At 52.7% G+C, this 22,518-nt stretch overlaps 1 protein-coding gene across 1 annotated transcript in view; it reads right to left on the reverse strand.

Annotated features, from left to right (window-relative positions):
* The window catches only part of CNOT8 (CCR4-NOT transcription complex subunit 8), an 80,498-nt gene that overhangs the window by 30,032 nt on the left and 27,948 nt on the right, over positions 1 to 22,518 (reverse strand). Inside the window, exon 4 of the mRNA XM_075344306.1 lies at positions 741 to 902. Coding sequence (XP_075200421.1) covers positions 741 to 902 — 162 coding nt within the window. The remainder of the gene's footprint in view (positions 1 to 740; positions 903 to 22,518) is intronic.

Genomic DNA, 22,518 nt, shown 5'->3' on the forward strand with positions numbered 1-22,518 from the left:
AGCTTATAGGCCAAAAAAGTGGTGACAGGTTCCCTTTAAATGACACTGTCAGAGATTGATAGTGGCATTTAAGAGATTAAATCAGCCATCATTTGCCAGGAACGCATCAAAGACAGGGATATGACGTCCATGTGTGGAGGTGGTCTGAGCTATAGCTTGTTTGTTTAAACGTAATAAGAATATCTGTGTATGTACATAATCAAAATATAGATGTAGTTGCATAATTATTTGTCTGTCTATGTAGCATTTGCACAGACCTATAATATAATTCAAAGCTGCATAGTCATGAAGGGATTACCAAAAATAACTGAACAGATGTACAAACGATGGAAGTCTTTTAATGAGGAGTAAAGGTCTTATCAGTAGTGTTCTCACAGAAAGAATGTTTTAACGAACAAAGATGTTTTATAACATGCTGGGAGAAATTAAGGAGTGAAACACTCCTTACTCCCTGTTTAGCTTCAAGGCCGAAGTGGCATTTTGTATAATTAAGTTTCTTTCAAAATACAAAAGTCAGTTGATGACGCTGGCTGAAGGAGAGAACATGTCTGTGTTCATTGTCTGATACATTGATATATCGGCACTGATATACAGCTAATACGGCACTGTCTCTGGATTCCCTGTATGAAGATACCATTAGCAGTCTTCACCCACAATTCCTCCCTTGACACATGTACGTCATATGTCGTGAGGGGCTTAATATTTATACAGTAGCATAGTAACACTGCCCAAAACCTCACCTGTGGAATGAGAGCCACTTCACATTATCACACAGAACCACTCCGGAGGTCATGAGTAACTCTGCAAACGTCAGCGTGTCAATACCTTCTTCTTCATGCTTCTGGAACTGAAGGCCGGAATTTGCCAGCAGATCAATGGAGTCCTGAGAGTACATATCCTCTCTGCAAGATAACGAATGCAATGAGGAAATTCCATGACACGTCGCAGAACCCAGAATAGTGACGGAGGTGAATACTGGGTCCACACACAGGGCGTCTGATCCCTTCTCTAGGTATAAGAATACACATTCTACACCACGTTCCAAATTCTGCAAATTAAATTTCTCTCTGATTTTCCTAAAGGGTCAGTGCAAATGACAGTCTAATAAAAAAAGTCATCACCCGTTAAGAGTATACATTGGATTTTATTGAAGAAACCTCGCAATGATAACAGTATAATCTTCCTGTTCCAAATTATTAGGCACAGTAGAGTTTCTAAACATTTTATATGTTTTAAAGAACTGAAAATGCTCATTTGTGGAGTTTGCAGCATTAGGAGGTCACATTCACTAAAATAAAAAGCTATTTAAATCTAAAACATCTTAACAGGCTAAGTTACATGTTAACATAGGAACCCTTCTTTGAGATCACCTTCACAGTTCTTGCATCCATTGAACTTGTGAGTTTTTGGAGAGTTTCTGCTTGAATTTATTTGCATGATGTCAGAATCGCCTCCCAGAGCTGCTGTTTTGATGTGAACTGCCTCCCACCCTCATAGATCTTTTGCTTGATGATGCTCCAAAAGGTTCTCTATAGGGTTGAGGTCAGGGGAAGATGGTGGCCACACCATGAGTTTGTCTCCTTTTATGCCCATAGCAGCCAATGACACAGAGGTATTCTTTGCAGCATGAGCTGGTGCATTGTCATGCATGAAGATGATTTTGCTCTTGAAGGCACGTTTCTGCTTTTTGTACCATAGAACAAAGTTGTCAGTCAGAAACTCTATATACTTTGCAGAGGTCATTTTCACACCTTCAGGAACCCTAAAGGGGCCTTCGAGATGTCTCCCCATGATTCCGGCCCAAAACATGACTCCTTCACCTCCTTGCTGACGTCGCAGCCTTGTTGGGACATAGTGGCCATCCATCAACCATCCACTACTCCATCCAACGGACCATCCAGGGTTGTTCGTCACTCATCAGTAAACAAGACTGAAAATTAGTCTTCAGGCACATCTGGGCCCACTGCAACCGTTTCTGCTTGTGAGCACTGGTTAGTGGGGCCGAATACCGTGTTTTTCCAAAAATAAGACCTCCCACAAAAATAAGCCCTAGCAGGGATTTTCAGCATTTTTGGAGAAAGGCTTAAATATAAGCCCTCCCCCGAAAATAAGCCCTAGTCCCGGATAAATAATGAAGTGTCCGTGCAGCTAAACAAGTTACAGATACTGCAGGACACTTCATTATACACAGCGGCACCCGGCAATCACACTCACCAGACGCCGAGCAGCAGGACCTGCAGTGATCACACACCCGTACACATAAGCTCTCACACACACACAGCAGATCTCTCACAGTGTCAGATCGCAGATCTCTCACAGTGTCAGATCGCACACACAAACATCGGGTCACACGCAAACATCAAATCACACACACAAACATCGGATCGCACACACATCGGATCGCATACACACTCACCTCATCCAGCGACACCGATCTCTTCTCGCCGGGAGAATCCTGAGATGCAGTGCAGTGCGACGAACAGGACCTGCGGCCGGACACGTGACTTGCTCTCATTCCCTGCTGCCGTAAGTGCTGGATGTGGTGTGTCTGCAATCGGCTGTGTGTGTGTCTGCGATCGGCTGTGTGTGTGTCTGCGATCGGCTGTGTGTGTGTCTGCGATCGGCTGTGTGTGTGTCTGCGATCGGCTGTGTGTATCTGCGATCGGCTGTGTGTATCTGCGATCGGCTGTGTGTATCTGCGATCGGCTGTGTGTATCTGCGATCGGCTGTGTGTATCTGCGATCGGCTGTGTGTATCTGCGATCGGCTGTGTGTATCTGCGATCGGCTGTGTGTATCTGCGATCGGCTGTGTTTGTCTGCGTTCGGATGTGTGTGCCTGTGATAGGAGATGTGTATCTGATTGGCTGTGTGTCATTGTGATAGTGTGTGTGTGTGTGTGTGTGTGTGTGTGTGTGTGTGTGTGTGTGTGTGTGTGTGTGTGTGTGTGTGTGTGTGTGTGTGTGATCTTCTTTGTGTGTCAGCTAGCAGCAGGGTAGGACGGCGTGCAGCACCCACCGGAGATCACAGGAGGACCTTGGAACCACGCAGACGTCCTGGTCTGGTGAGTATGAAATCCTGGGAAGTGGGGGGGGGGGGGGGGGGGGGTCTGCTTTTTTGAGGGGTAAACTTACCCCCAACCTTGTTTCTCCAAGAATAAGACCTCCTCCAAAAATAAGCCCTAGTGCTTTTTTGGGGGGCAAAAAAAATATAAGACAGTGTCTTATGTTTGGAAAAACACGGTAGTAGGCAAGCCTTTGAAGGATCCTACACCTTGAGGTTTGAGGGACTCCAGAGTCACCAGCAGCTTCAAATATCTGTTTGCTGGTTTGTAATGGCTTTTTAGCAGCTGCTCTCTTAATCTGATGGACTTGCCTGGCAGAAACCTTCCTCATTCTGCCTTTATCAGCACAAACACGTATGTGCTCAGAATCAGCCACACATTTCTTCACAGTACGATGATCACTCTTACGTTTTCGTGAAATATCTAATGTTTTCATCTCTTGTCCAAGGCATTGCACTATTTGATGCTTTTCGGCAGCAGAGAGATCCTTTTTCTTTCCCATGTTACTTGAAATCTGTGGCCTGCTTAATATTGTGGAACATCCAGTTTTCCTTTTATTGGGCTCACCTGGAAACTAATTATTACATGTATCTGAGATTGAGTTCAGTGATCCAAAGAACCCTGAGAAACAAAACCATCAATGAGTTTCATTGAAAGAAAGAAAAGAAGGGAATTTTGTTACTTACCGTAAATTCCTTTTCTTCTAGCTCTTATTGGGAGACCCAGACGATTGGGTGTATAGCACTGCCTCCGGAGGCCACACAAAGCAATTACACTAAAAAGTGTAAGGCCCCTCCCCTTCTGGCTATACACCCCCAGTGGGATCACTGGCTCACCAGTTTTAGTGCAAAAGCAAGAAGGAGGAAAGCCAATAACTGGTTTAAACAAATTCACTCCGAGAAACATCGGAGAACTGAAAACCGTTCAACATGAACAACATGTGTACCCGCAAACAAACCAAAAATCCCGAAGGACAACAGGGCGGGTGCTGGGTCTCCCAATAAGAGCTAGAAGAAAAGGAATTTACGGTAAGTAACAAAATTCCCTTCTTCTTCGGCGCTCTATTGGGAGACCCAGACGATTGGGACGTCCAAAAGCTGTCCCTGGGTGGGTAAAGAAATACCTCATGTTAGAGCTGCAAGACAGCCCTCCCCTACGGGGAGGCAACTGCCGCCTGCAGGACTCTTCTACCTAGGCTGGCGTCCGCCGAAGCATAGGTATGCACCTGATAATGTTTGGTGAAAGTGTGCAGACTCGACCAGGTAGCTGCCTGGCACACCTGTTGAGCCGTAGCCTGGTGTCGCAATGCCCAGGACGCACCCACGGCTCTGGTAGAATGGGCCTTTAGCCCTGATGGAACCTGAAGCCCCGCAGAACGGTAGGCTTCAAGAATTGGTTCTTTGATCCATCGAGCCAGGGTGGCCTTAGAAGCCTGCGACCCTTTGCGCTTACCAGCGACAAGGACAAAGAGTGCATCCGAACGGCGCAGGGGCGCTGTGCGGGAAATGTAGATTCTGAGTGCTCTCACCAGATCTAACAAATGTAAATCCTTCTCATACCGATGAACTGCATGAGGACAAAACGAAGGCAAAAAGATATCCTGATTAAGATGAAAAGAGGATACCACCTTCGGGAGAAACTCCTGAATGGGGCGCAGCACTACCTTGTCCTGGTGGAAGACCAGGAAGGGAGCCTTGGAAGACAACGCTGCTAGCTCAGACACTCTCCGAAGAGATGTGATCGCTACCAGAAAAGCCACTTTCTGTGATAGTCTAGAAAGTGAAACCTCCTTCAGAGGCTCGAAGGGCGGCTTCTGGAGGGCAACTAGTACCCTGTTCAGATCCCATGGATCTAACGGCCGCTTGTACGGGGGAACTATATGGCAAACCCCCTGTAGGAACGTGCGCACCTTAGAAAGTCGTGCTAGACGCTTCTGAAAAAAGACGGACAGCGCCGAGACTTTCCCTTTAAGGGAGCCGAGCGACAAACCTTTTTCTAACCCAGATTGGAGGAAAGAAAGAAGGGTAGGTAATGCAAATGGCCAGGGAGACACTCTCTGAGCAGAGCACCAGGATAAGAATATCCTCCACGTTCTGTGGTAGATCTTAGCAGACGTGGGCTTCCTAGCCTGTCTCATGGTGGCAACGACCCCTTGGGATAAGCCTGAAGACGCTAGGATCCAGGACTCAATGGCCACGCAGTCAGGTTGAGGGCCGCAGAATTCCGATGGAAAAACGGCCCTTGGGACAGTAAGTCTGGACGGTCTGGTAGTGCCCACGGTTGGCCGACCGTGAGATGCCACAGATCCGGATACCACGCCCTCCTCGGCCAGTCTGGAGCGACGAGTATGACGCGGCTGCAGTCGGATCTGATCTTGCGTAGCACTCTGGGCAAGAGTGCCAGAGGTGGAAACACATAAGGGAGCCGGAACTGCGACCAATCTTGCACTAGGGCGTCTGCTGCTAGAGCTCTTTGATCGTGAGACCGTGCCATGAATGTTGGGACCTTGTTGTTGTGCCGGGACGCCATTAGGTCGACGTCCGGCCTTCCCCATCGGTGACAGATTTCCTGAAACACGTCCGGGTGAAGGGACCATTCCCCTGCGTCCATGCCCTGGCGACTGAGGAAGTCTGCTTCCCAGTTTTCTACGCCGGGGATGTGAACTGCGGATATGGTGGAGGCCGTGGCTTCCACCCACATCATAATGCGCCGGACTTCCTGGAAGGCTTGCCGACTGCGAGTCCCTCCTTGGTGATTGATGTATGCCACCGCTGTGGAGTTGTCCGATTGAATTCGGATCTGCTTCCCTTCCAGCCACTGCTGGAAGGCTAGTAGGGCAAGAAACACTGCTCTGATTTCCAGAACATTGATCTGAAGGCTGGACTCCTGCTGAGTCCACGTACCCTGAGCCCTGTGGTGGAGAAACACTGCTCCCCACCCTGACAGACTCGCGTCTGTCGTGACCACCGCCCAGGACGGTGGTAGGAAGGATCTTCCCTGTGATAATGAGGTGGAAAGGAGCCACCACTGCAGAGGCCGTCTGGGAAAGGGAGACTTTCCTGTCCAGGGATGTCGACTTCCCGTCCCATTGGCGGAGAATGTCCCATTGAAGTGGACGCAGATGAAACTGCGCAAACGGAACCGCCTCTATTGCCGCCACCATCTTCCCGAGGAAGTGCATGAGGCGTCTTAAGGAGTGCGACTGACCTTGAAGGAGAGCCTGCACCCCTGTCTGTAGTGACCGCTGCTTGCTCAGCGGAAGCTTCACTATCGCTGAGAGAGTATGAAACTCCATGCCAAGATACGTTAGTGATTGGGTCGGTGACAGATTTGACTTTGGGAAGTTGATGATCCACCCGAACGCCTGGAGAGTCTCCAGTGCAAAATTCAGGCTGAGTTGGCATGCCTCCTGAGAGGGTGCCTTGACCAGTAGATCGTCCAAGTAAGGGATCACAGAGTGTCCGTGAGAGTGCAAGACTGCTACCACTGCTGCCATGATCTTGGTGAACACCCGGGGGGCTGTCGCCAGACCAAATGGCAGAGCCACGAACTGAAGATGTTCGTCTCCTATCACGAAGCGCAGAAAGCGTTGGTGCTCCGTAGCAATCGGCACGTGGAGATAAGCATCTTTGATGTCTATTGATGCTAGGAAATCTCCTTGGGACATTGAGGCAATGACTGAGCGGAGGGATTCCATCCGGAACCGCCTGGCGTTCACATGCTTGTTGAGCAGTTTTAGGTCCAGAACAGGACGGAAGGAGCCGTCCTTTTTTGGAACCACAAAGAGATTGGAGTAAAATCCTCGCCCCCGTTCCAGAGGGGGGACAGGGATCACGACTCCTTCTGCTCTTAGAGAGTCCACCGCCTGCAGCAGGGCATCTGCTCGGTTGGGGTGTGGGGAGGTTCTGAAGAACCGAAGTGGAGGCCGAGAACTGAACTCGATTCTGTACCCGCGAGACAAAATGTCTGTTACCCACCGGTCTTTGACCTGTGACAGCCAAATGTCGCAAAAGCGGGAGAGCCTGCCACCGACCGAGGATGCGGAGGGAGGAGGTCGAAAGTCATGAGGTAGCCGCCTTGGAAGCGGTTCCTCCATTTGCTTTCCTGGGGCGTGAGTGAGCCCGCCAGGAATCTGAGCTCCCTTGTCCTTTCTGAGTCCCTTTGGACGAGGAGAATTGGGGCTTGCCCGAGCCTCGAAAGGACCGAAACCTCGACTGCCACTTTTTCTGTTGAGGTTTACTTGCTCTGGGCTGTGGCAAGGAAGAGTCCTTACCCTTGGACTGTTTTATGATTTCAGCCAATGGCTCACCAAACAGTCTGTCTCTAGATAATGGCAAGCTGGTTAAGCATTTTTTGGAACCAGCATCTGCTTTCCAGTCCTTTAACCATAAGGCTCTGCGCAAAACCACAGAATTGGCGGCCGCCATCGAGGTACGGCTCGTAGATTCTAGGACAGCATTGATAGCATAGGTCGCAAACGCAGACATTTGCGAAGTTAGGGACGCCACCTGAGGCACTGCTGGATGCATGATAGCATCCACCTGTGCTAAACCAGCTGAAATAGCTTGTAGTGCCCACACGGCCGCGAATGCTGGAGCAAACGACGCGCCGATAGCTTCATAGACAGATTTCATCCAAAGGTCCATCTGTCTGTCGTTGGCATCTTTAAGTGAAGCGCCATCCTCTACTGCGACTATGGATCTAGCCGCAAGCTTGGAAATTGGGGGATCCACCTTTGGGCACTGGGTCCAGCGTTTGGCCACTTCAGCGGGAAAAGGATAACGGGAACGCTTAGAGAAACGCTTGTCTGGATGAGCGTCGTGCTTCTGGATTGATTCTCAGAGTGGTCCAAAAAAGCACTTAATTTACGCTTGGGATACAGGAAATGGAACTTCTCCTGCTGTGCAGCTGCCTCCTCTGCAGAAGGGGCTGGGGGAGAAATATCCAACAGTCTATTAATCGCCGATATAAGGTCATTAACCATGGCGTCACCATCAGGGGCATCCAGATTGAGAGGGGCCTCAGGATTAGAATCCTGATCACCGTCCTCAGTCTCATCACAGAGAGATTCTTCTCGCTGAGACCATGAGCAGTGTGATGACGTCGAGGGTCTTTCCCAGCGAGCTCGCTTAGGCTGCCTGGGACTGTCATCTGAGTCAGAGACTTCAGCTTGTGATGCTTGAGACCCCCTTGAAGTACGGATTAGTTCCAACTGAGGGGGACTAGAGAGCATAGCCACAGCAGTGTCCATGGTCTGAGGAACTGGCCTGGCCTGCAAGGTCTCCAGGATTTTTGTCATAGCCTCAGACATTTTATCAGCAAACACTGCAAAGTCTGTCCCCGTCACCGGGGCAGGGTTCACAGGCGTCTCTGCCTGGGCTACCACCACATTAGGCTCTGGCTGACGAAGTGCCACTGGGACTGAACATTGCACACAATGTGAATCATTGGAGCCTGCCGGTAGATCAGCCCCACATGCAGTACAAACAGTGTACACAGCCCGTGCCTTGGCAGCCTTGCGTTTTGCGGATGACATGTTGCTGCCTCCTCAGAGCAGTACAGGGTGTCCAGCCAAGAAGCGACCTTACAGTGCAACTATATATATATATATATGGTACCAAGAAAAAAGTACACTAATATATCACTGAGGCACTAGTGGGGCCAGCACTACTGTGCAGCTTACCGCCCGCTTAGGAGCGGTGTGTGGTCGCCAGAAATCCCTCTAGTCTGGGTCTCCCAGAGCCTGCTGCCCTTCCCCAGCCAGATCGCATGTGTAATGGCTGCCGGCGTCCTTGTGGAGAGGGGGGGCGGGCCCTGGGCGTACACCGACGAAGAGCGGGAAGTCTGCTTCCCCTTGTGCCTAGTGAGAGGGCTGGAGCATGTAAATAAAGCTCCAGCCCTCGGCGCTGCCATTGAGCAGCGTCTCTCCCCTACCCTGATTGACAGGGTGGGGGCGGGAACGAAGCGGCGCTAGGCCGCAGAAGCCGGGGGCTAAAGTTAGAAGCGCCGCCGCCGTAAAAGCGCGGTCGGCGCAAAGCCCCCGGCGCACCACAAGTCGCAGCTGCGCCGCCGCTCCAGGAGCGGTCGGCGCAGTAGTTCCCAACACACAACGTCACTCAGCAAAGCTGCAGTGACCTAACCCCCAGCGTACAGCGCCACTGTCCCCGGCGCACTACAACGCTCAGCAAGCCCTGAGAGTGTCCGTGCCTGCCGGGGACACAGAGTACCTGAAAGTTGCAGGGCCTTGTCCCTGAACGGCACTCCCGCTCCCAATCCAGCAGGTTCTATGGGTCTGTGGATGGAGCCCGGCCCCAGGGCTTGGGGGCCGGCAAGATCCCACTTCCACAGAGCCCTCCAGGGGATGTGGAAGGAAAACAGCATGTGGGCTCCAGCCTCTGTACCAGCAATAGGTACCTCAACCTTACAAGCACCACCGCGGGTGAGAAGGGAGCATGCTGGGGGCCCTATATGGGCCCTCTTTTCTTCCATCCGATAGAGCCAGCAGCTACTGCTGACTACAAACAGTGGAGCTATGCGTGGATGTCTGACCTCCTTCGCACAAAGCAGAAAACTGGTGAGCCAGTGATCCCACTGGGGGTGTATAGCCAGAAGGGGAGGGGCCTTACACTTTTTAGTGTAATTGCTTTGTGTGGCCTCCGGAGGCAGTGCTATACACCCAATCGTCTGGGTCTCCCAATAGAGCGCCGAAGAAGAAGGGAATTTTGTTTACTTACCGTAAATTCCTTTTCTTCTAGCTCTAATTGGGAGACCCAGACAATTGGGTTGTATAGGCTATGCCTCCGGAGGCCGCACAAAGTATTACACTCAAAAGTGTTAAGCCCCTCCCCTTCTGCCTATACACCCCCCGTGCTCCCACGGGCTCCTCAGTTTTGGTGCAAAAGCAAGAAGGAGGAAAAAGAATTACAAACTGGTTTAAAGTAACTTCAATCCGAAGGAATATCGGAGAACTGAAACCATTCAACATGAACAACATGTGTACACAAAAAAACAGGGGCGGGTGCTGGGTCTCCCAATTAGAGCTAGAAGAAAAGGAATTTACGGTAAGTAAACAAAATTCCCTTCTTTGTCGCTCTATTGGGAGACCCAGACAATTGGGACGTCCAAAAGCAGTCCCTGGGTGGGTAAAATAATACCTCGTAAGAGAGCCGTAAAACGGCCTCTTCCTACAGGTGGGCAACCGCCGCCTGAAGGACTCGTCTACCTAGGCTGGCATCCGCCGAAGCATAGGTATGCACTTGATAGTGCTTCGTGAAAGTGTGCAGACTCGACCAGGTAGCCGCCTGACACACCTGCTGAGCCGTAGCCTGGTGCCTCAAAGCCCAGGACGCGCCCACGGCTCTGGTAGAATGGGCCTTCAGCCCTGAGGGAACCAGAAGCCCAGCCGAACGGTAAGCTTCGATAATTGGCTCCTTGATCCACCGAGCCAGGGTTGATTTGGAAGCCTGTGACCCTTTACGCTGGCCAGCGACAAGGACAAAGAGTGCATCCGAGCGGCGCAGGGGCGCCGTACGAGAAATGTAGATTCTGAGTGCTCTCACCAGATCTAACAAGTGCAAATCCTTTTCACATTGGTGAACTGGATGAGGACAAAAAGAAGGTAAGGAGATATCCTGATTGAGATGAAAGGGGGATACCACCTTAGGGAGAAATTCCGGAACCGGACGCAGAACCACCTTGTCCTGGTGAAAACACCAAGAAAGGGGTCTTGCATGAAAGCGCTGCTAGCTCAGACACTCTCCGAAGTGAAGTGACTGCTACTAGAAAAACCACTTTCTGCGAAAGGCGTGAGAGAGGAATATCCCTCATTGGCTCGAATGGTGGTTTCTGAAGAACCATCAGCACCCTGTTCAGATCCCAGGGTTCTAACGGCCGCTTGTAAGGAGGGACGATGTGACAAACCCCCTGCAGGAACGTACGTACCTGTGGAAGTCTGGCTAGGCGCTTCTGGAAAAACACAGAGCGCTGAGACTTGTCCCTTAAGTGAGCCGAGCGACAAACCCTTTTCCAGTCCAGATTGAAGGAAGGACAGAAAGGTGGGCAAGGCAAAAGGCCAGGGAGAAAAACCCTGAGCAGAGCACCATGACAGGAAAATCTTCCACGTCCTGTGGTAGATTTTAGCGGACGTTGGTTTCCTAGCTTGTCTCATAGTGGCAATGACGTCTTGAGATAACCCTGAAGACGCTAGGATCCAGGACTCAATGGCCACACAGTCAGGTTGAGGGCCGCAGAATTCAGATGGAAAAACGGCCCTTGAGACAGCAAGTCTGGTCGGTCTGGTAGTGCCCACGGTTGGCCGACCGTGAGATGCCACAGATCCGGGTACCACGACCGCCTCGGCCAGTCTGGAGCGACGAGGATGACGCGGCGGCAGTCGGCCCTGATCTTGCGTAACACCCTGGGCAACAGTGCCAGCGGAGGAAACACATAAGGGAGCTGAAACTGCGACCAATCCTGAACTAAGGCGTCTGCCGCCAGAGCTCTGGGATCTTGAGACCGTGCCATGAACATTGGTACCTTGTTGTTGTGCCGGGACGCCATGAGGTCGACGTCCGGCACCCCCCAGCGGCAACAGATCTCCTGAAACACGTCCAGGTGAAGGGACCATTCCCCTGCGTCCATGCCCTGGCGACTGAGATAATCTGCTTCCCAGTTTTCCACGCCTGGAATGTGAACTGCGGATATGGTGGAGGCCGTGGCTTCCGCCCACGTCAAAATCCGCCGGACTTCCTGGAAGGCTTGCCGGCTGCGTGTGCCGCCTTGGTGGTTGATGTATGCCACCGCTGTTGAATTGTCCGACTGAATTCGGATCTGCTTGCCCTCCAGCCACTGCTGGAACGCTTTCAGGGCAAGATACACTGCCCGTATTTCCAGAACATTGATCTGAAGCGAGGACTCTTGCTGGGTCCACGTACCCTGAGCCCTGTGGTGGAGAAAAACCGCTCCCCACCCTGACAGACTCGCGTCCGTCGTGACCACCTCCCAGGATGGGGGTAGGAAGGATTTCCCCTTCGATAAAGAAGTGGGAAGGAGCCACCACCGAAGGGAAGCTTTGGTCGCCTGAGAGAGGGAGACGGTCCTGTCGAGGGACGTCGGCTTCCTGTCCCATTTGCGTAAGATGTCCCATTGAAGGGGACGCAGGTGAAACTGCGCGAAAGGGACTGCCTCCATTGCTGCCACCATCTTCCCCAGGAAGTGCATGAGGCACCTCAAGGGGTGTGACTGGCCTTGAAGGAGAGATTGTACCCCTTTCTGTAGTGACTGCTGCTTGATCAGCGGAAGCTTCACTATCGCTGAGAGGGTATGAAACTCCATGCCAAGGTATGTCAGCGATTGGGCCGGTGTCAGATTTGACTTTGGAAAATTGATGATCCACCCGAAACCCTGGAGAGTCTCCAGGGTAGCGTCGAGGCTGCGTTGGCATGCCTCTTGAGAGGGTGCCTTGATCAGCATCCAAGTACGGGATCACCGAGTGACCCTGCGAGTGTAGGAGCGCTACTACAGTAGCCATAACCTTGGTAAAAACCCGTGGGGCTGTTGCCAGGCCGAACGGCAGTGCCACGAATTGCAGGTGTTCGTTTCCTATGGCGAAGCGCAAGAAGCGCTGGTGCTCTGGAGCAATCGGTACGTGGAGATAAGCATCTTTGATATCGATCGATGCAAGGAAATCTCCTTGGGACATTGAGGCGATGACGGAGCGGAGGGATTCCATCCTGAACAGTCGGGTTTTTACGTGTTTGTTGAGCAGTTTCAGGTCCAGGACCGGGCGGAAAGACCCGTCCTTCTTTGGAACCACAAACAAGTTGGAGTAAAAACCGTGGCTCTGTTGCTGAAGAGGAACAGGGACCACCACTCCTTCTGCCTTCAGAGTGCCCAGCGCCTGCAGAAGAGCCTCGGCTCGCTCGGGAGGCGGGGATGACCTGAAGAATCGAGTCGGGGGACGAGAGGTGAACTCTATCTTGTAACCGTGAGACAGAATGTCTCTCACCCAGCGGTCTTTTATTTGTGGCAGCCAGGTGTCGCAAAAGCGGGAGAGCCTGCCACCGACCGAGGATGCTACTAGAGGAGGTCGAAAGTCATGAGGAAGCCGCTTTGTTAGCGGCGCCTCCGGTGGTCTTTTTAGGACGTGACTTAGACCGCCATGCATCATAGTTCCTTTGATCTTTCTGAGGCCTTTTGGACGAGGAGAATTGGGACCTGCCCGCGCCCCGAAAGGACCGAAACCTCGACTGCCCTCTCCTCTGTTGGGGTATGTTCTGTTTGGGCTGGGGTAAGGATGTATCCTTTCCCTTGGATTGTTTGATGATTTCATCCAGACGCTCACCAAACAGCCTGTCGCCAGAAATTGGCAAACTGGTTAAGCGCTTTTTGGAAGCAGAATCTGCCTTCCATTCCCGTAGCCACAAGGCCCTGCGGAGTACCACCGAATTGGCGGCCGCAACCGCCGTACGGCTCGCAGAGTCCAGGACAGCATTAATAGCGTAAGACGCAATTGCCGAGGTCTGGGTGGTAATGGATGCCACTTGTGGCGCGGCCGTGCATGTGGCTGCTTCAATTTGCGCTTGACCTGCTGAGATCGCTTGTAGCGCCCATACGGCTGCGAATGCTGGGGCAAAAGAAGCTCCGATAGCTTCATAGATGGATTTCAACCAGAGCTCCATCTGCCTGTCAGTGGCATCTTTGAGCGAGGCCCCATCTTCCACTGCAAGTATAGATCTAGCTGCCAGTCTGGAGATTGGAGGATCCACTTTGGGACACTGAGTCCAACCTTTAACCACGTCAGGGGGAAAAGGATAACGTGTATCCTTAAGGCGCTTAGAAAAACGCTTATCTGGACAAGCATGGTGATTCTGGACTGCCTCCCTGAAATCAGAGTGGTCTAGAAACATACTCTGTGTACGCTTGGGGAACCTGAAACGGAATTTCTCCTGCTGAGACGCTGACTCCTCCGCCGTAGGAGCTGAGGGAGAAATATCCAGCATTTGATTGATGGACGCAATAAGATCGTTCACTATGGCGTCCCCGTCTGGAGTATTAAGATTGAGAGCGGCCTCAGGATCAGAATCCTGATCAGCTGTCTCCGCATCATCAACCAGAGATTCCCCCCGCTGACACCCTGAACAATATGATGTCGAGGGAAATTCTAAGCGAGCCCGCTTAGTCGGTCTGGGGCTGGGGTCTAAGTCATAACCCTTAGCCTGGGATGTATGAGATACCCCGGGAGGACATTGTTGGACCAACTGAGGGGGGTCAGGGAACAATGATACAACAGAGTCCCTTTGCTGAGATACCGGCCTGGACTGCAAGGCTTCTAGTATCTTAGCCATAGTCTCAGAGAGTTTTGCAAACTCAGTCCCCGTCACCTGGACAGTGTCAACAGGTGGCTCCCCCTGGGCCCCTCTTAGCAGAGGCTCTGGCTGAATAAGTGTCACAGGGGCCGAACAATGCACACAATGAGGGTCAGTGGAACCTGCCGGTAGCGGGGTCATACATGCGGCGCAGGCAGCATAATGAGGGGAATTTTGTTACTTACCGTAAATTCCTTTTCTTCTAGCTCCTATTGGGAGACCCAGACGATTAGGGTGTATAGTACTGCCTCCGGAGGCCACACAAAGCATTACACTAAAAAGTGTAAGGCCCCTCCCCTTCTGGCTATACACCCCCAGTGGGATCACTGGCTCACCAGTTTTAGTGCAAAAGCAAGAAGGAGGAAAGCCAATAACTGGTTTAAACAAATTCACTCCGAAGTAACATCGGAGAACTGAAAACCATTCAACATGAACAACATGTGTACCCGAAAAACAACCAAAAATCCCGAAGGACAACAGGGCGGGTGCTGGGTCTCCCAATAGGAGCTAGAAGAAAAGGAATTTACGGTAAGTAACAAAATTCCCCTCTTCTTCGGCGCTCCATTGGGAGACCCAGACGATTGGGACGTCCAAAAGCTGTCCCTGGGTGGGTAAAGAAATACCTCATGTTAGAGCTGCCAAGACAGCCCTCCCCTACGGGGAGGCAACTGCCGCCTGCAGGACTCTTCTACCTAGGCTGGCGTCCGCCGAAGCATAGGTATGCACCTGATAATGTTTGGTGAAAGTGTGCAGACTCGACCAGGTAGCTGCCTGGCACACCTGTTGAGCCGTAGCCTGGTGTCGTAATGCCCAGGACGCACCCACGGCTCTGGTAGAATGGGCCTTCAGCCCTGATGGAACCGGAAGCCCAGCAGAACGGTAGGCTTCAAGAATTGGTTCTTTGATCCATCGAGCCAGGGTGGCTTTGGAAGCCTGCGACCCTTTGCGCTTACCAGCGACAAGGACAAAGAGTGCATCCGAGCGGCGCAGGGGCGCCGTGCGGGAAATGTAGATTCTGAGTGCTCTCACCAGATCCAACAAATGTAGATCCTTTTCATACCGATGAACTGCATGCGGATAAAAGGAAGGCAAAGAGATATCCTGATTAAGATGAAAAGAGGATACCACCTTAGGGAGAAACTCCTGAATGGGGCGCAGCACTACCTTGTCCTGGTGGAACACTAGGAAAGGAGCTTTGGATGACAGCGCTGCTAGTTCAGACACTCTCCGAAGAGACGTGACCGCTACCAGAAAGGCCACTTTCTGTGAGAGTCGAGAAAGTGACACATCCCTCAGAGGCTCGAAGGGCGGCTTCTGGAGAGCAACAAGGACCTTGTTTAGATCCCACGGATCTAACGGCCGCCTGTACGGAGGTACGATATGACAAACCCCCTGCAGGAACGTGCGCACCTGAGAGAAGTCGTGCTAGACGCTTCTGAAAAAACACGGATAGTGCCGAGACTTGCCCTTTAAGGGAGCCGAGCGACAAGCCCTTTTCCAACCCAGATTGCAGGAAGGAAAGAACGACAGGTAACGCGAATGGCCAGGGGGATACTCCTTGTGCAGAGCACCAGGATAAGAAAATCTTCCACGTTCTGTGGTAGATCTTAGCAGAAGTGGACTTCCTAGCCTGTCTCATGGTGGCCACGACCCCTTGGGGTACTCCTGAAGACGCTAGGATCCAGGACTCAATGGCCACACAGTCAGGTTCAGGGCCGCAGAATTCCGATGGAAAAACGGCCCTTGGGACAGTAAGTCTGGACGGTCTGGTAGTGCCCACGGTTGGCCGACCGTGAGATGCCACAGATCCGGGTACCACGACCTCCTCGGCCAGTCTGGGGCGACGAGTATGACGCGGCCGCAATCGGATCTGATCTTGCGTAACACTCTGGGCAAGAGTGCCAGAGGTGGAAACACATAAGGGAGCCGGAACTGCGACCAATCTTGCACTAAGGCGTCTGCCGCCAGAGCTCTTTGATCGCGAGACCGCGCTATGAAGGTCGGGACCTTGTTGTTGTGCCGAGACGCCATTAGGTCGACGTCCGGCACCCCCCAGCGGCGGCAGATTTCCTGAAACACGTCCGGGTGAAGGGACCATTCCCCTGCGTCCATGCCCTGGCGACTGAGGAAGTCTGCTTCCCAGTTTTCTACGCCCGGGATGTGAACTGCTGATATGGTGGATGCTCTTTCCTCCACCCACATCAGAATCCGCCTGACTTCCTGGAAGGCTTGCCGACTGCGTGTCCCTCCTTGGTGGTTGATGTATGCCACCGCTGTGGAGTTGTCCGACTGAATTCGGATCTGCTTTCCTTCCAGCCACTGCTGGAAGGCTAATAGGGCAAGATACACTGCCCTGATTTCCAGAACATTGATCTGAAGGGTGGACTCCTGCTGAGTCCACGTCCCTTGAGCCCTGTGGTGGAGAAAAACTGCTCCCCACCCTGACAGACTCGCGTCTGTCGTGACCACTGCCCAGGATGGGGGCAGGAATGATCTTCCCTGTGATAATGAGGTGGGAAGAAGCCACCATTGCAGAGAGTCCTTGGCCGTCTGAGAAAGGGAGACTTTCCTGTCTAGGGAAGTTGTCTTCCCGTCCCATTGGCGGAGAATGTCCCATTGAAGTGGGCGCAGATGAAACTGCGCGAACGGGACTGCCTCCATTGCTGCCACCATCTTCCCTAGGAAGTGCATGAGGCGCCTTAAGGGGTGCGACTGACCCTGAAGGAGAGACTGCACCCCTGTCTGTAGTGACCGCTGCTTGTCCAGCGGAAGCTTCACTATCGCTGAGAGAGTATGAAACTCCATGCCAAGATACGTTAGTGATCGAGTCGGTGCCAGGTTTGACTTTGAAAAGTTGATGATCCACCCGAAAGTCTGGAGAGTCTCCAGCGCAACATTCAGGCTGTGTTGGCATGCCTCTTGAGAGGGTGCTTTGACAAGTAGATCGTCTAAATAAGGGATCACCGAATGTCCCTGAGAATGCAAGACTGCTACCACTGCCGCCATGACCTTGGTGAAAACCCGTGGGGCTGTCGCCAGACCAAATGGCAGAGCTACGAACTGGAGATGGTCGTCTCCTATCACGAAACGTAGAAAACGTTGGTGCTCTGTAGCAATCGGCACGTGGAGATAAGCATCTTTGATGTCTATTGATGCAAGGAAATCTCCTTGAGACAGTGAGGCAATGACGGAGCGGAGGGATTCCATCCGGAACCGCCTGGCGTTCACATGCTTGTTGAGCAGCTTTAGGTCCAGAACAGGACGAAACGAGCCGTCCTTTTTTGGAACCACAAAGAGATTGGAGTAAAAACCTTGCCCTTGTTCCTGCTGAGGAACAGGGATCACCACTCCTTCTGCTTTTAGTGAGCACACCGCCTGCAGAAGGGCATCTGCTCGGTCGGGATGTGGGGAGGTTCTGAAGAACCGAGGCGGAGGACGAGAACTGAACTCTATCCTGTACCCGTGAGACAAAATGTCTGTTACCCACCGGTCTTTGACCTGTGGCAGCCAAATGTCGCAAAAGCGGGAGAGCCTGCCACCGACCGAGGATGCGGAGGGAGGAGGCCGAAAGTCATGAGGCAGCCGCCTTGGAAGCGGTTCCTCCGGTTGCTTTCTTGGGGCGTGAGTGAGCCCGCCAGGAATCTGAGCTCCTTTGCTCCTTCTGAGTCCCTTTGGACGAGGAGAATTGGGTCTTGCCGGAGCCTCGAAAGGACCGAAACCTCGACTGCCACTTCCTCTGTTGAGGTTTGCTTGATCTGGGCTGGGGTAAGGAGGAGTCTTTACCCTTGGATTGTTTAATGATTTCAGCCAATTGTTCACCAAACAGTCTATCTACAGATAGTGGCAAGCTGGTTAAACATTTTTTGGAAGCAGAATCCGCTTTCCATTCCTTTAACCACAAGGCTCTGCGCAAAACCACAGAGTTGGCAGACGCCATTGAGGTACGGCTTGTAGAGTCCAGGACAGCGTTGATAGCGTAAGTCGCAAACGCAGACATTTGCGAGGTTAGGGACGCTACTCGCGGCACTGCTGGACATATGATAGAGTCCACCTGTGCCAGGCCAGCTGAAATAGCTTGGAGTGCCCACACGGCCGCGAATGCTGGAGCAAACGACGCGCCGATAGCTTCATAGACAGACTTTAACCAAAGGTCCATCTGTCTGTCATTGGCATCTTTAAGTGAAGCCCCATCCTCCACTGCAACTATGGATCTAGCCGCAAGCCTGGAGATTGGGGGGTCCACCTTTGGACACTGGGTCCAGCGTTTGACCACGTCAGGGGGAAAGGGATAACGTGTATCTTTAAGACGTTTGGAGAAACGCTTGTCTGGATAAGCCTGGTGTTTCTGGACTGATTCTCTGAAGTCAGCGTGGTCCAGAAAAGTACTCAGTTTACGCTTGGGATACCTGAAATGGAACTTCTCCTGCTGTGCAGCTGCCTCCTCTGCAGAAGGGGCAGGGGGAGAAATTTCCAATAGACTATTGATGGCCGCTGTCACAAACCACCGGGGGGGTCCACTCAGAAATCCCCCGCGCTGGCTACCAGTACGTCACAATCGGGGTGTAACAAGTGGGGGGTCACCCCTCCTTTATACCTCCCGACCGACAGACAGAGCACGTGATGCGCTCTCTAGCGCCCCTCTTATAGTCAGGCCAATTATGGAATTGCCCGACGATAAGCAAGGAGGCCGCTATACTACTTATGCCGATTATTGAAGGGTCCCCGGTGAGAGTAGGGTATATATTCCCCCGACCTCCGCGGGCGGAATATATAAAACCTCCCCGAATCTCACTGGCCTCCCCACAATAATCCTTGGCACAAACTCGCTGCCACCAACCGATTTACGGTAACTATTAGCCGAACACACAGACGTGGGATTCAAGATCGAGATAACAGAACAGCCCAAGATTAATTATATAATTTAATCAGCCTAAAGCACACTAGAAACTACAATATATACAATAGGGAATCTACAGAATATACAGTTATGTCAGAGTACAGTTACAATCAAAGCATGGGTTACAAACAGGCATACACAGTTCCAGCAGTTACCTTGTTGCGTCTGGCCACAGGGGGGCGCTGTACCCAGGTTTCTAGGATCCTTCCCACAGATGTTTCCTACACGTGCCCCCAGCGAAAAGAACACTGGAAAATGGCCGAAGTAAGGTTATCAACCTGGGCAAATCCAGATCCCCTCCTACCTTAGTGACCTCAGAGGGAGCACTGCTCCACCCCTGGCTGGAGTTATGGACAATCCACAACATGGAATATGGCCATAACTTTGCCTGGGAGCGTCGTAGGCGGATGCCAATGCTCTCATTGTGACAGTTATGAATTTAGCTACAGAACGAGGGGACTCATGACCTGTCTGCCAGTTCCCCATTGGCTGATATCACGCCTGGGGCATTTCCCAATGTCCTGCTCCCATAAAAAGGGTGTGCCGGCATCGTCCGCATGCGGAGACACCATTTTTATGGTTGCCATATTTATCGGAAATATGGCTTGCAAGATATGAACCATTTTTTACTGGAGTCGTTCTGTCTGGCTATTTCCATAGCCTTGCTAATGAGATACAACTCTTGTTACAGGGTGACGGCAGGGAGTCATCCTGTGTCCATTGTTCCCACATCACCTCATCTCCATATCACAGGACATGGCCATGGAGGTGTAAGTGGAACACTGAGAACAAGAAGGGAGGGGGCACTGCCAGGGAGTGATGAGGGATTATGACTGGAGTCATAATTCATCTTCATATCCCGGGATTTGCCTCACACCTCCCCCCTTTTGAGGGCGCTAGGGGGCAGCACACTCCGGTGTTCCCCCGTGCGCCCGTCCGCGACCTCTCCTTGTCGGGACAGCCCGTCTGCGTTACCGTGGTCACGGCCCCTTTTGTGGCGAATGGTGAAGTTGTATTGCTGGAGCGCAAGGCTCCATCGCAACAATCGCCCATTCGTCCCAGAGACGGTGTGCAACCAGCTGAGGGGATTGTGGTCCGTCTCCACGATGAAGTGGCGCCCGTATAGATAGGGTTGCAGACGCTGCAGGGCCCACACTATGGCCAGGCACTCCTTCTCCATCGTGGAATAGGCAACTTCCCTTGGTAACAGCTTCCTGCTCAGGTACAAGACTGGGTGCTCTTGGCTCGCAGAGTCCACCTGGCTGAGCACCGCACCGAGGCCGAAGTCACTGGCGTCGGTCTGTACTACAAACGGCCGCGTGAAGTCGGCTGCCTGTAGCACGGGCGGGCTGGACAGGGCGTCCTTTAGGGCCCGGAAGGCTGTCTCGCAGTCCATTGTCCAATCGACTGCAGAGGGCAGCTTCTTCTTGGTGAGGTCCGTCAAGGGCTTTGCCAGGCTACTATAGCATGGAACAAACCTCCTATAGTACCCAGCGGTCCCCAAGAAGGACATCACCTGCTTCTTGGTCCTGGGGGTGGGCCAGGATGCGATGGCTTCCACTTTCTCAGGCTCGGGCTTCAGTGTTCTCCCACCTACCCGGTGACCGAGGTACTGGACCTCGCTCATGGCCAGCTGACACTTTCCCGGCTTGATGGTCAAACCTGCCCGGTGGATCCGCCTGAGCACCTGTGCTAGATGCTCTAGGTGGTCCTCCCAGGTGGGACTGAAGACGGCAATGTCATCCAGGTACGCGGCCGCGTACCCTTCAAGTCCCTTGAGCAGGGTGTTGACCATCCGCTGGAAAGTGGCAGGGGCATTCCTCATCCCGAATGGCATCACCGTGGACTCGTACAGTCCAAATGGGGTAATAAAGGCAGAGCGTTCCCTGGCCTTGCGAGTCAGGGGGATCTGCCAATATCCCCGGCTCAGATCCATGATGGTCAGGTACTGAGCCCCGGCCAACTGATCGAGCAGGTCATCGATGCGTGGCATTGGGTACGCATCGGCGACCGTGACCGCATTGAGCCCCCTGTAGTCCACGCAGAACCGAGTGGTTCGGTCCTTCTTAGGGACGAGGACTACAGGCGAGGCCCAAGCGCTGTTGGATGCCTGGATCACCCCCAGCTTCAGCATCTCGCCAATCTCCTGGCGCATGTGTTGCTGCACCTCCAGGGAGACCCGATATGCTGAACGCCGGATCGGGGGATGATCCCCAGTGTCCACGTGATGGACAGCCAAGTCAGTCCTTCCGGGCTGGTTGGTAAACAACCCCCGGAAGGGGTGTAGGGTGGCCCACAGCTGGGACCGTTGGTCCTCCAAGAGCTGGTGGCCAACCTCCACATCCTCAATGGATCCGCCTGCCCTAACCTGGGCTAGCATATCCAAGAGGGTTTCCGCTTCTCCCTCCTCGGGCAAGTTGCACACGGGGAGCGCACATGCCTCCCGCTCATGATGTGCCTTCATCATGTTCACATGGAAGGGCTTCCGCCTTCCACGGGCAGGGTCCAGGGTGACCAGGTACGTTACAGGGTTGAGCTGCTGGTACACGAGGTATGGGCCTTCCCAGGCTGCCTGAAGCTTGTCCTGTGGTACGGGGACCAGTACCCACACCTTTTGACCCACTTGGTAGGTCCTCTCACAAGCGTTCTGGTCGTACCAACGCTTCTGATCGGCCTGGGCTTGAGCCATATTGTCGTGTACCAGTTGCGTCAAGGCCTGCATTTTGTCCCGGAAGCGCATGACATACTCGATAACCGACACTCCAGGGGTGGCCAAATCCCCTTCCCAAGCCTCTTTCACCAGAGCCAGGGGGCCCCGCACACGTCGCCCGTACAGGAGCTCAAACGGTGAGAATCCCGTTGAGGCCTGTGGAACCTCCCGGTAAGCAAATAACAGGTGTGGGAGATACCGCTCCCAGTCACGCCCATGGGAGTCGACCAACATCTTAAGCATCTGCTTTAAGGTGCCATTGAACCGCTCGCACAGGCCATTAGTCTGTGGATGGTACGGGCTGGCCACCAGATGTCGCACCTGGACTTGCTTACAGAGGGCCTCCATCAGCTGGGACATGAATTGGGTCCCCCGGTCAGTGAGCATTTCCTGGGGAAAACCCACTCGGGAGAAAATCTCCAGCAATGCGGTGGCCACCTTGTCAGCCCGAATGGACGACAAGGCCACTGCTTCTGGGTACCGG

The sequence above is a fragment of the Anomaloglossus baeobatrachus genome, chromosome 4, assembly GCF_048569485.1.
Source record: "Anomaloglossus baeobatrachus isolate aAnoBae1 chromosome 4, aAnoBae1.hap1, whole genome shotgun sequence".
NCBI classification, from domain to species: domain Eukaryota; kingdom Metazoa; phylum Chordata; class Amphibia; order Anura; family Aromobatidae; genus Anomaloglossus; species Anomaloglossus baeobatrachus.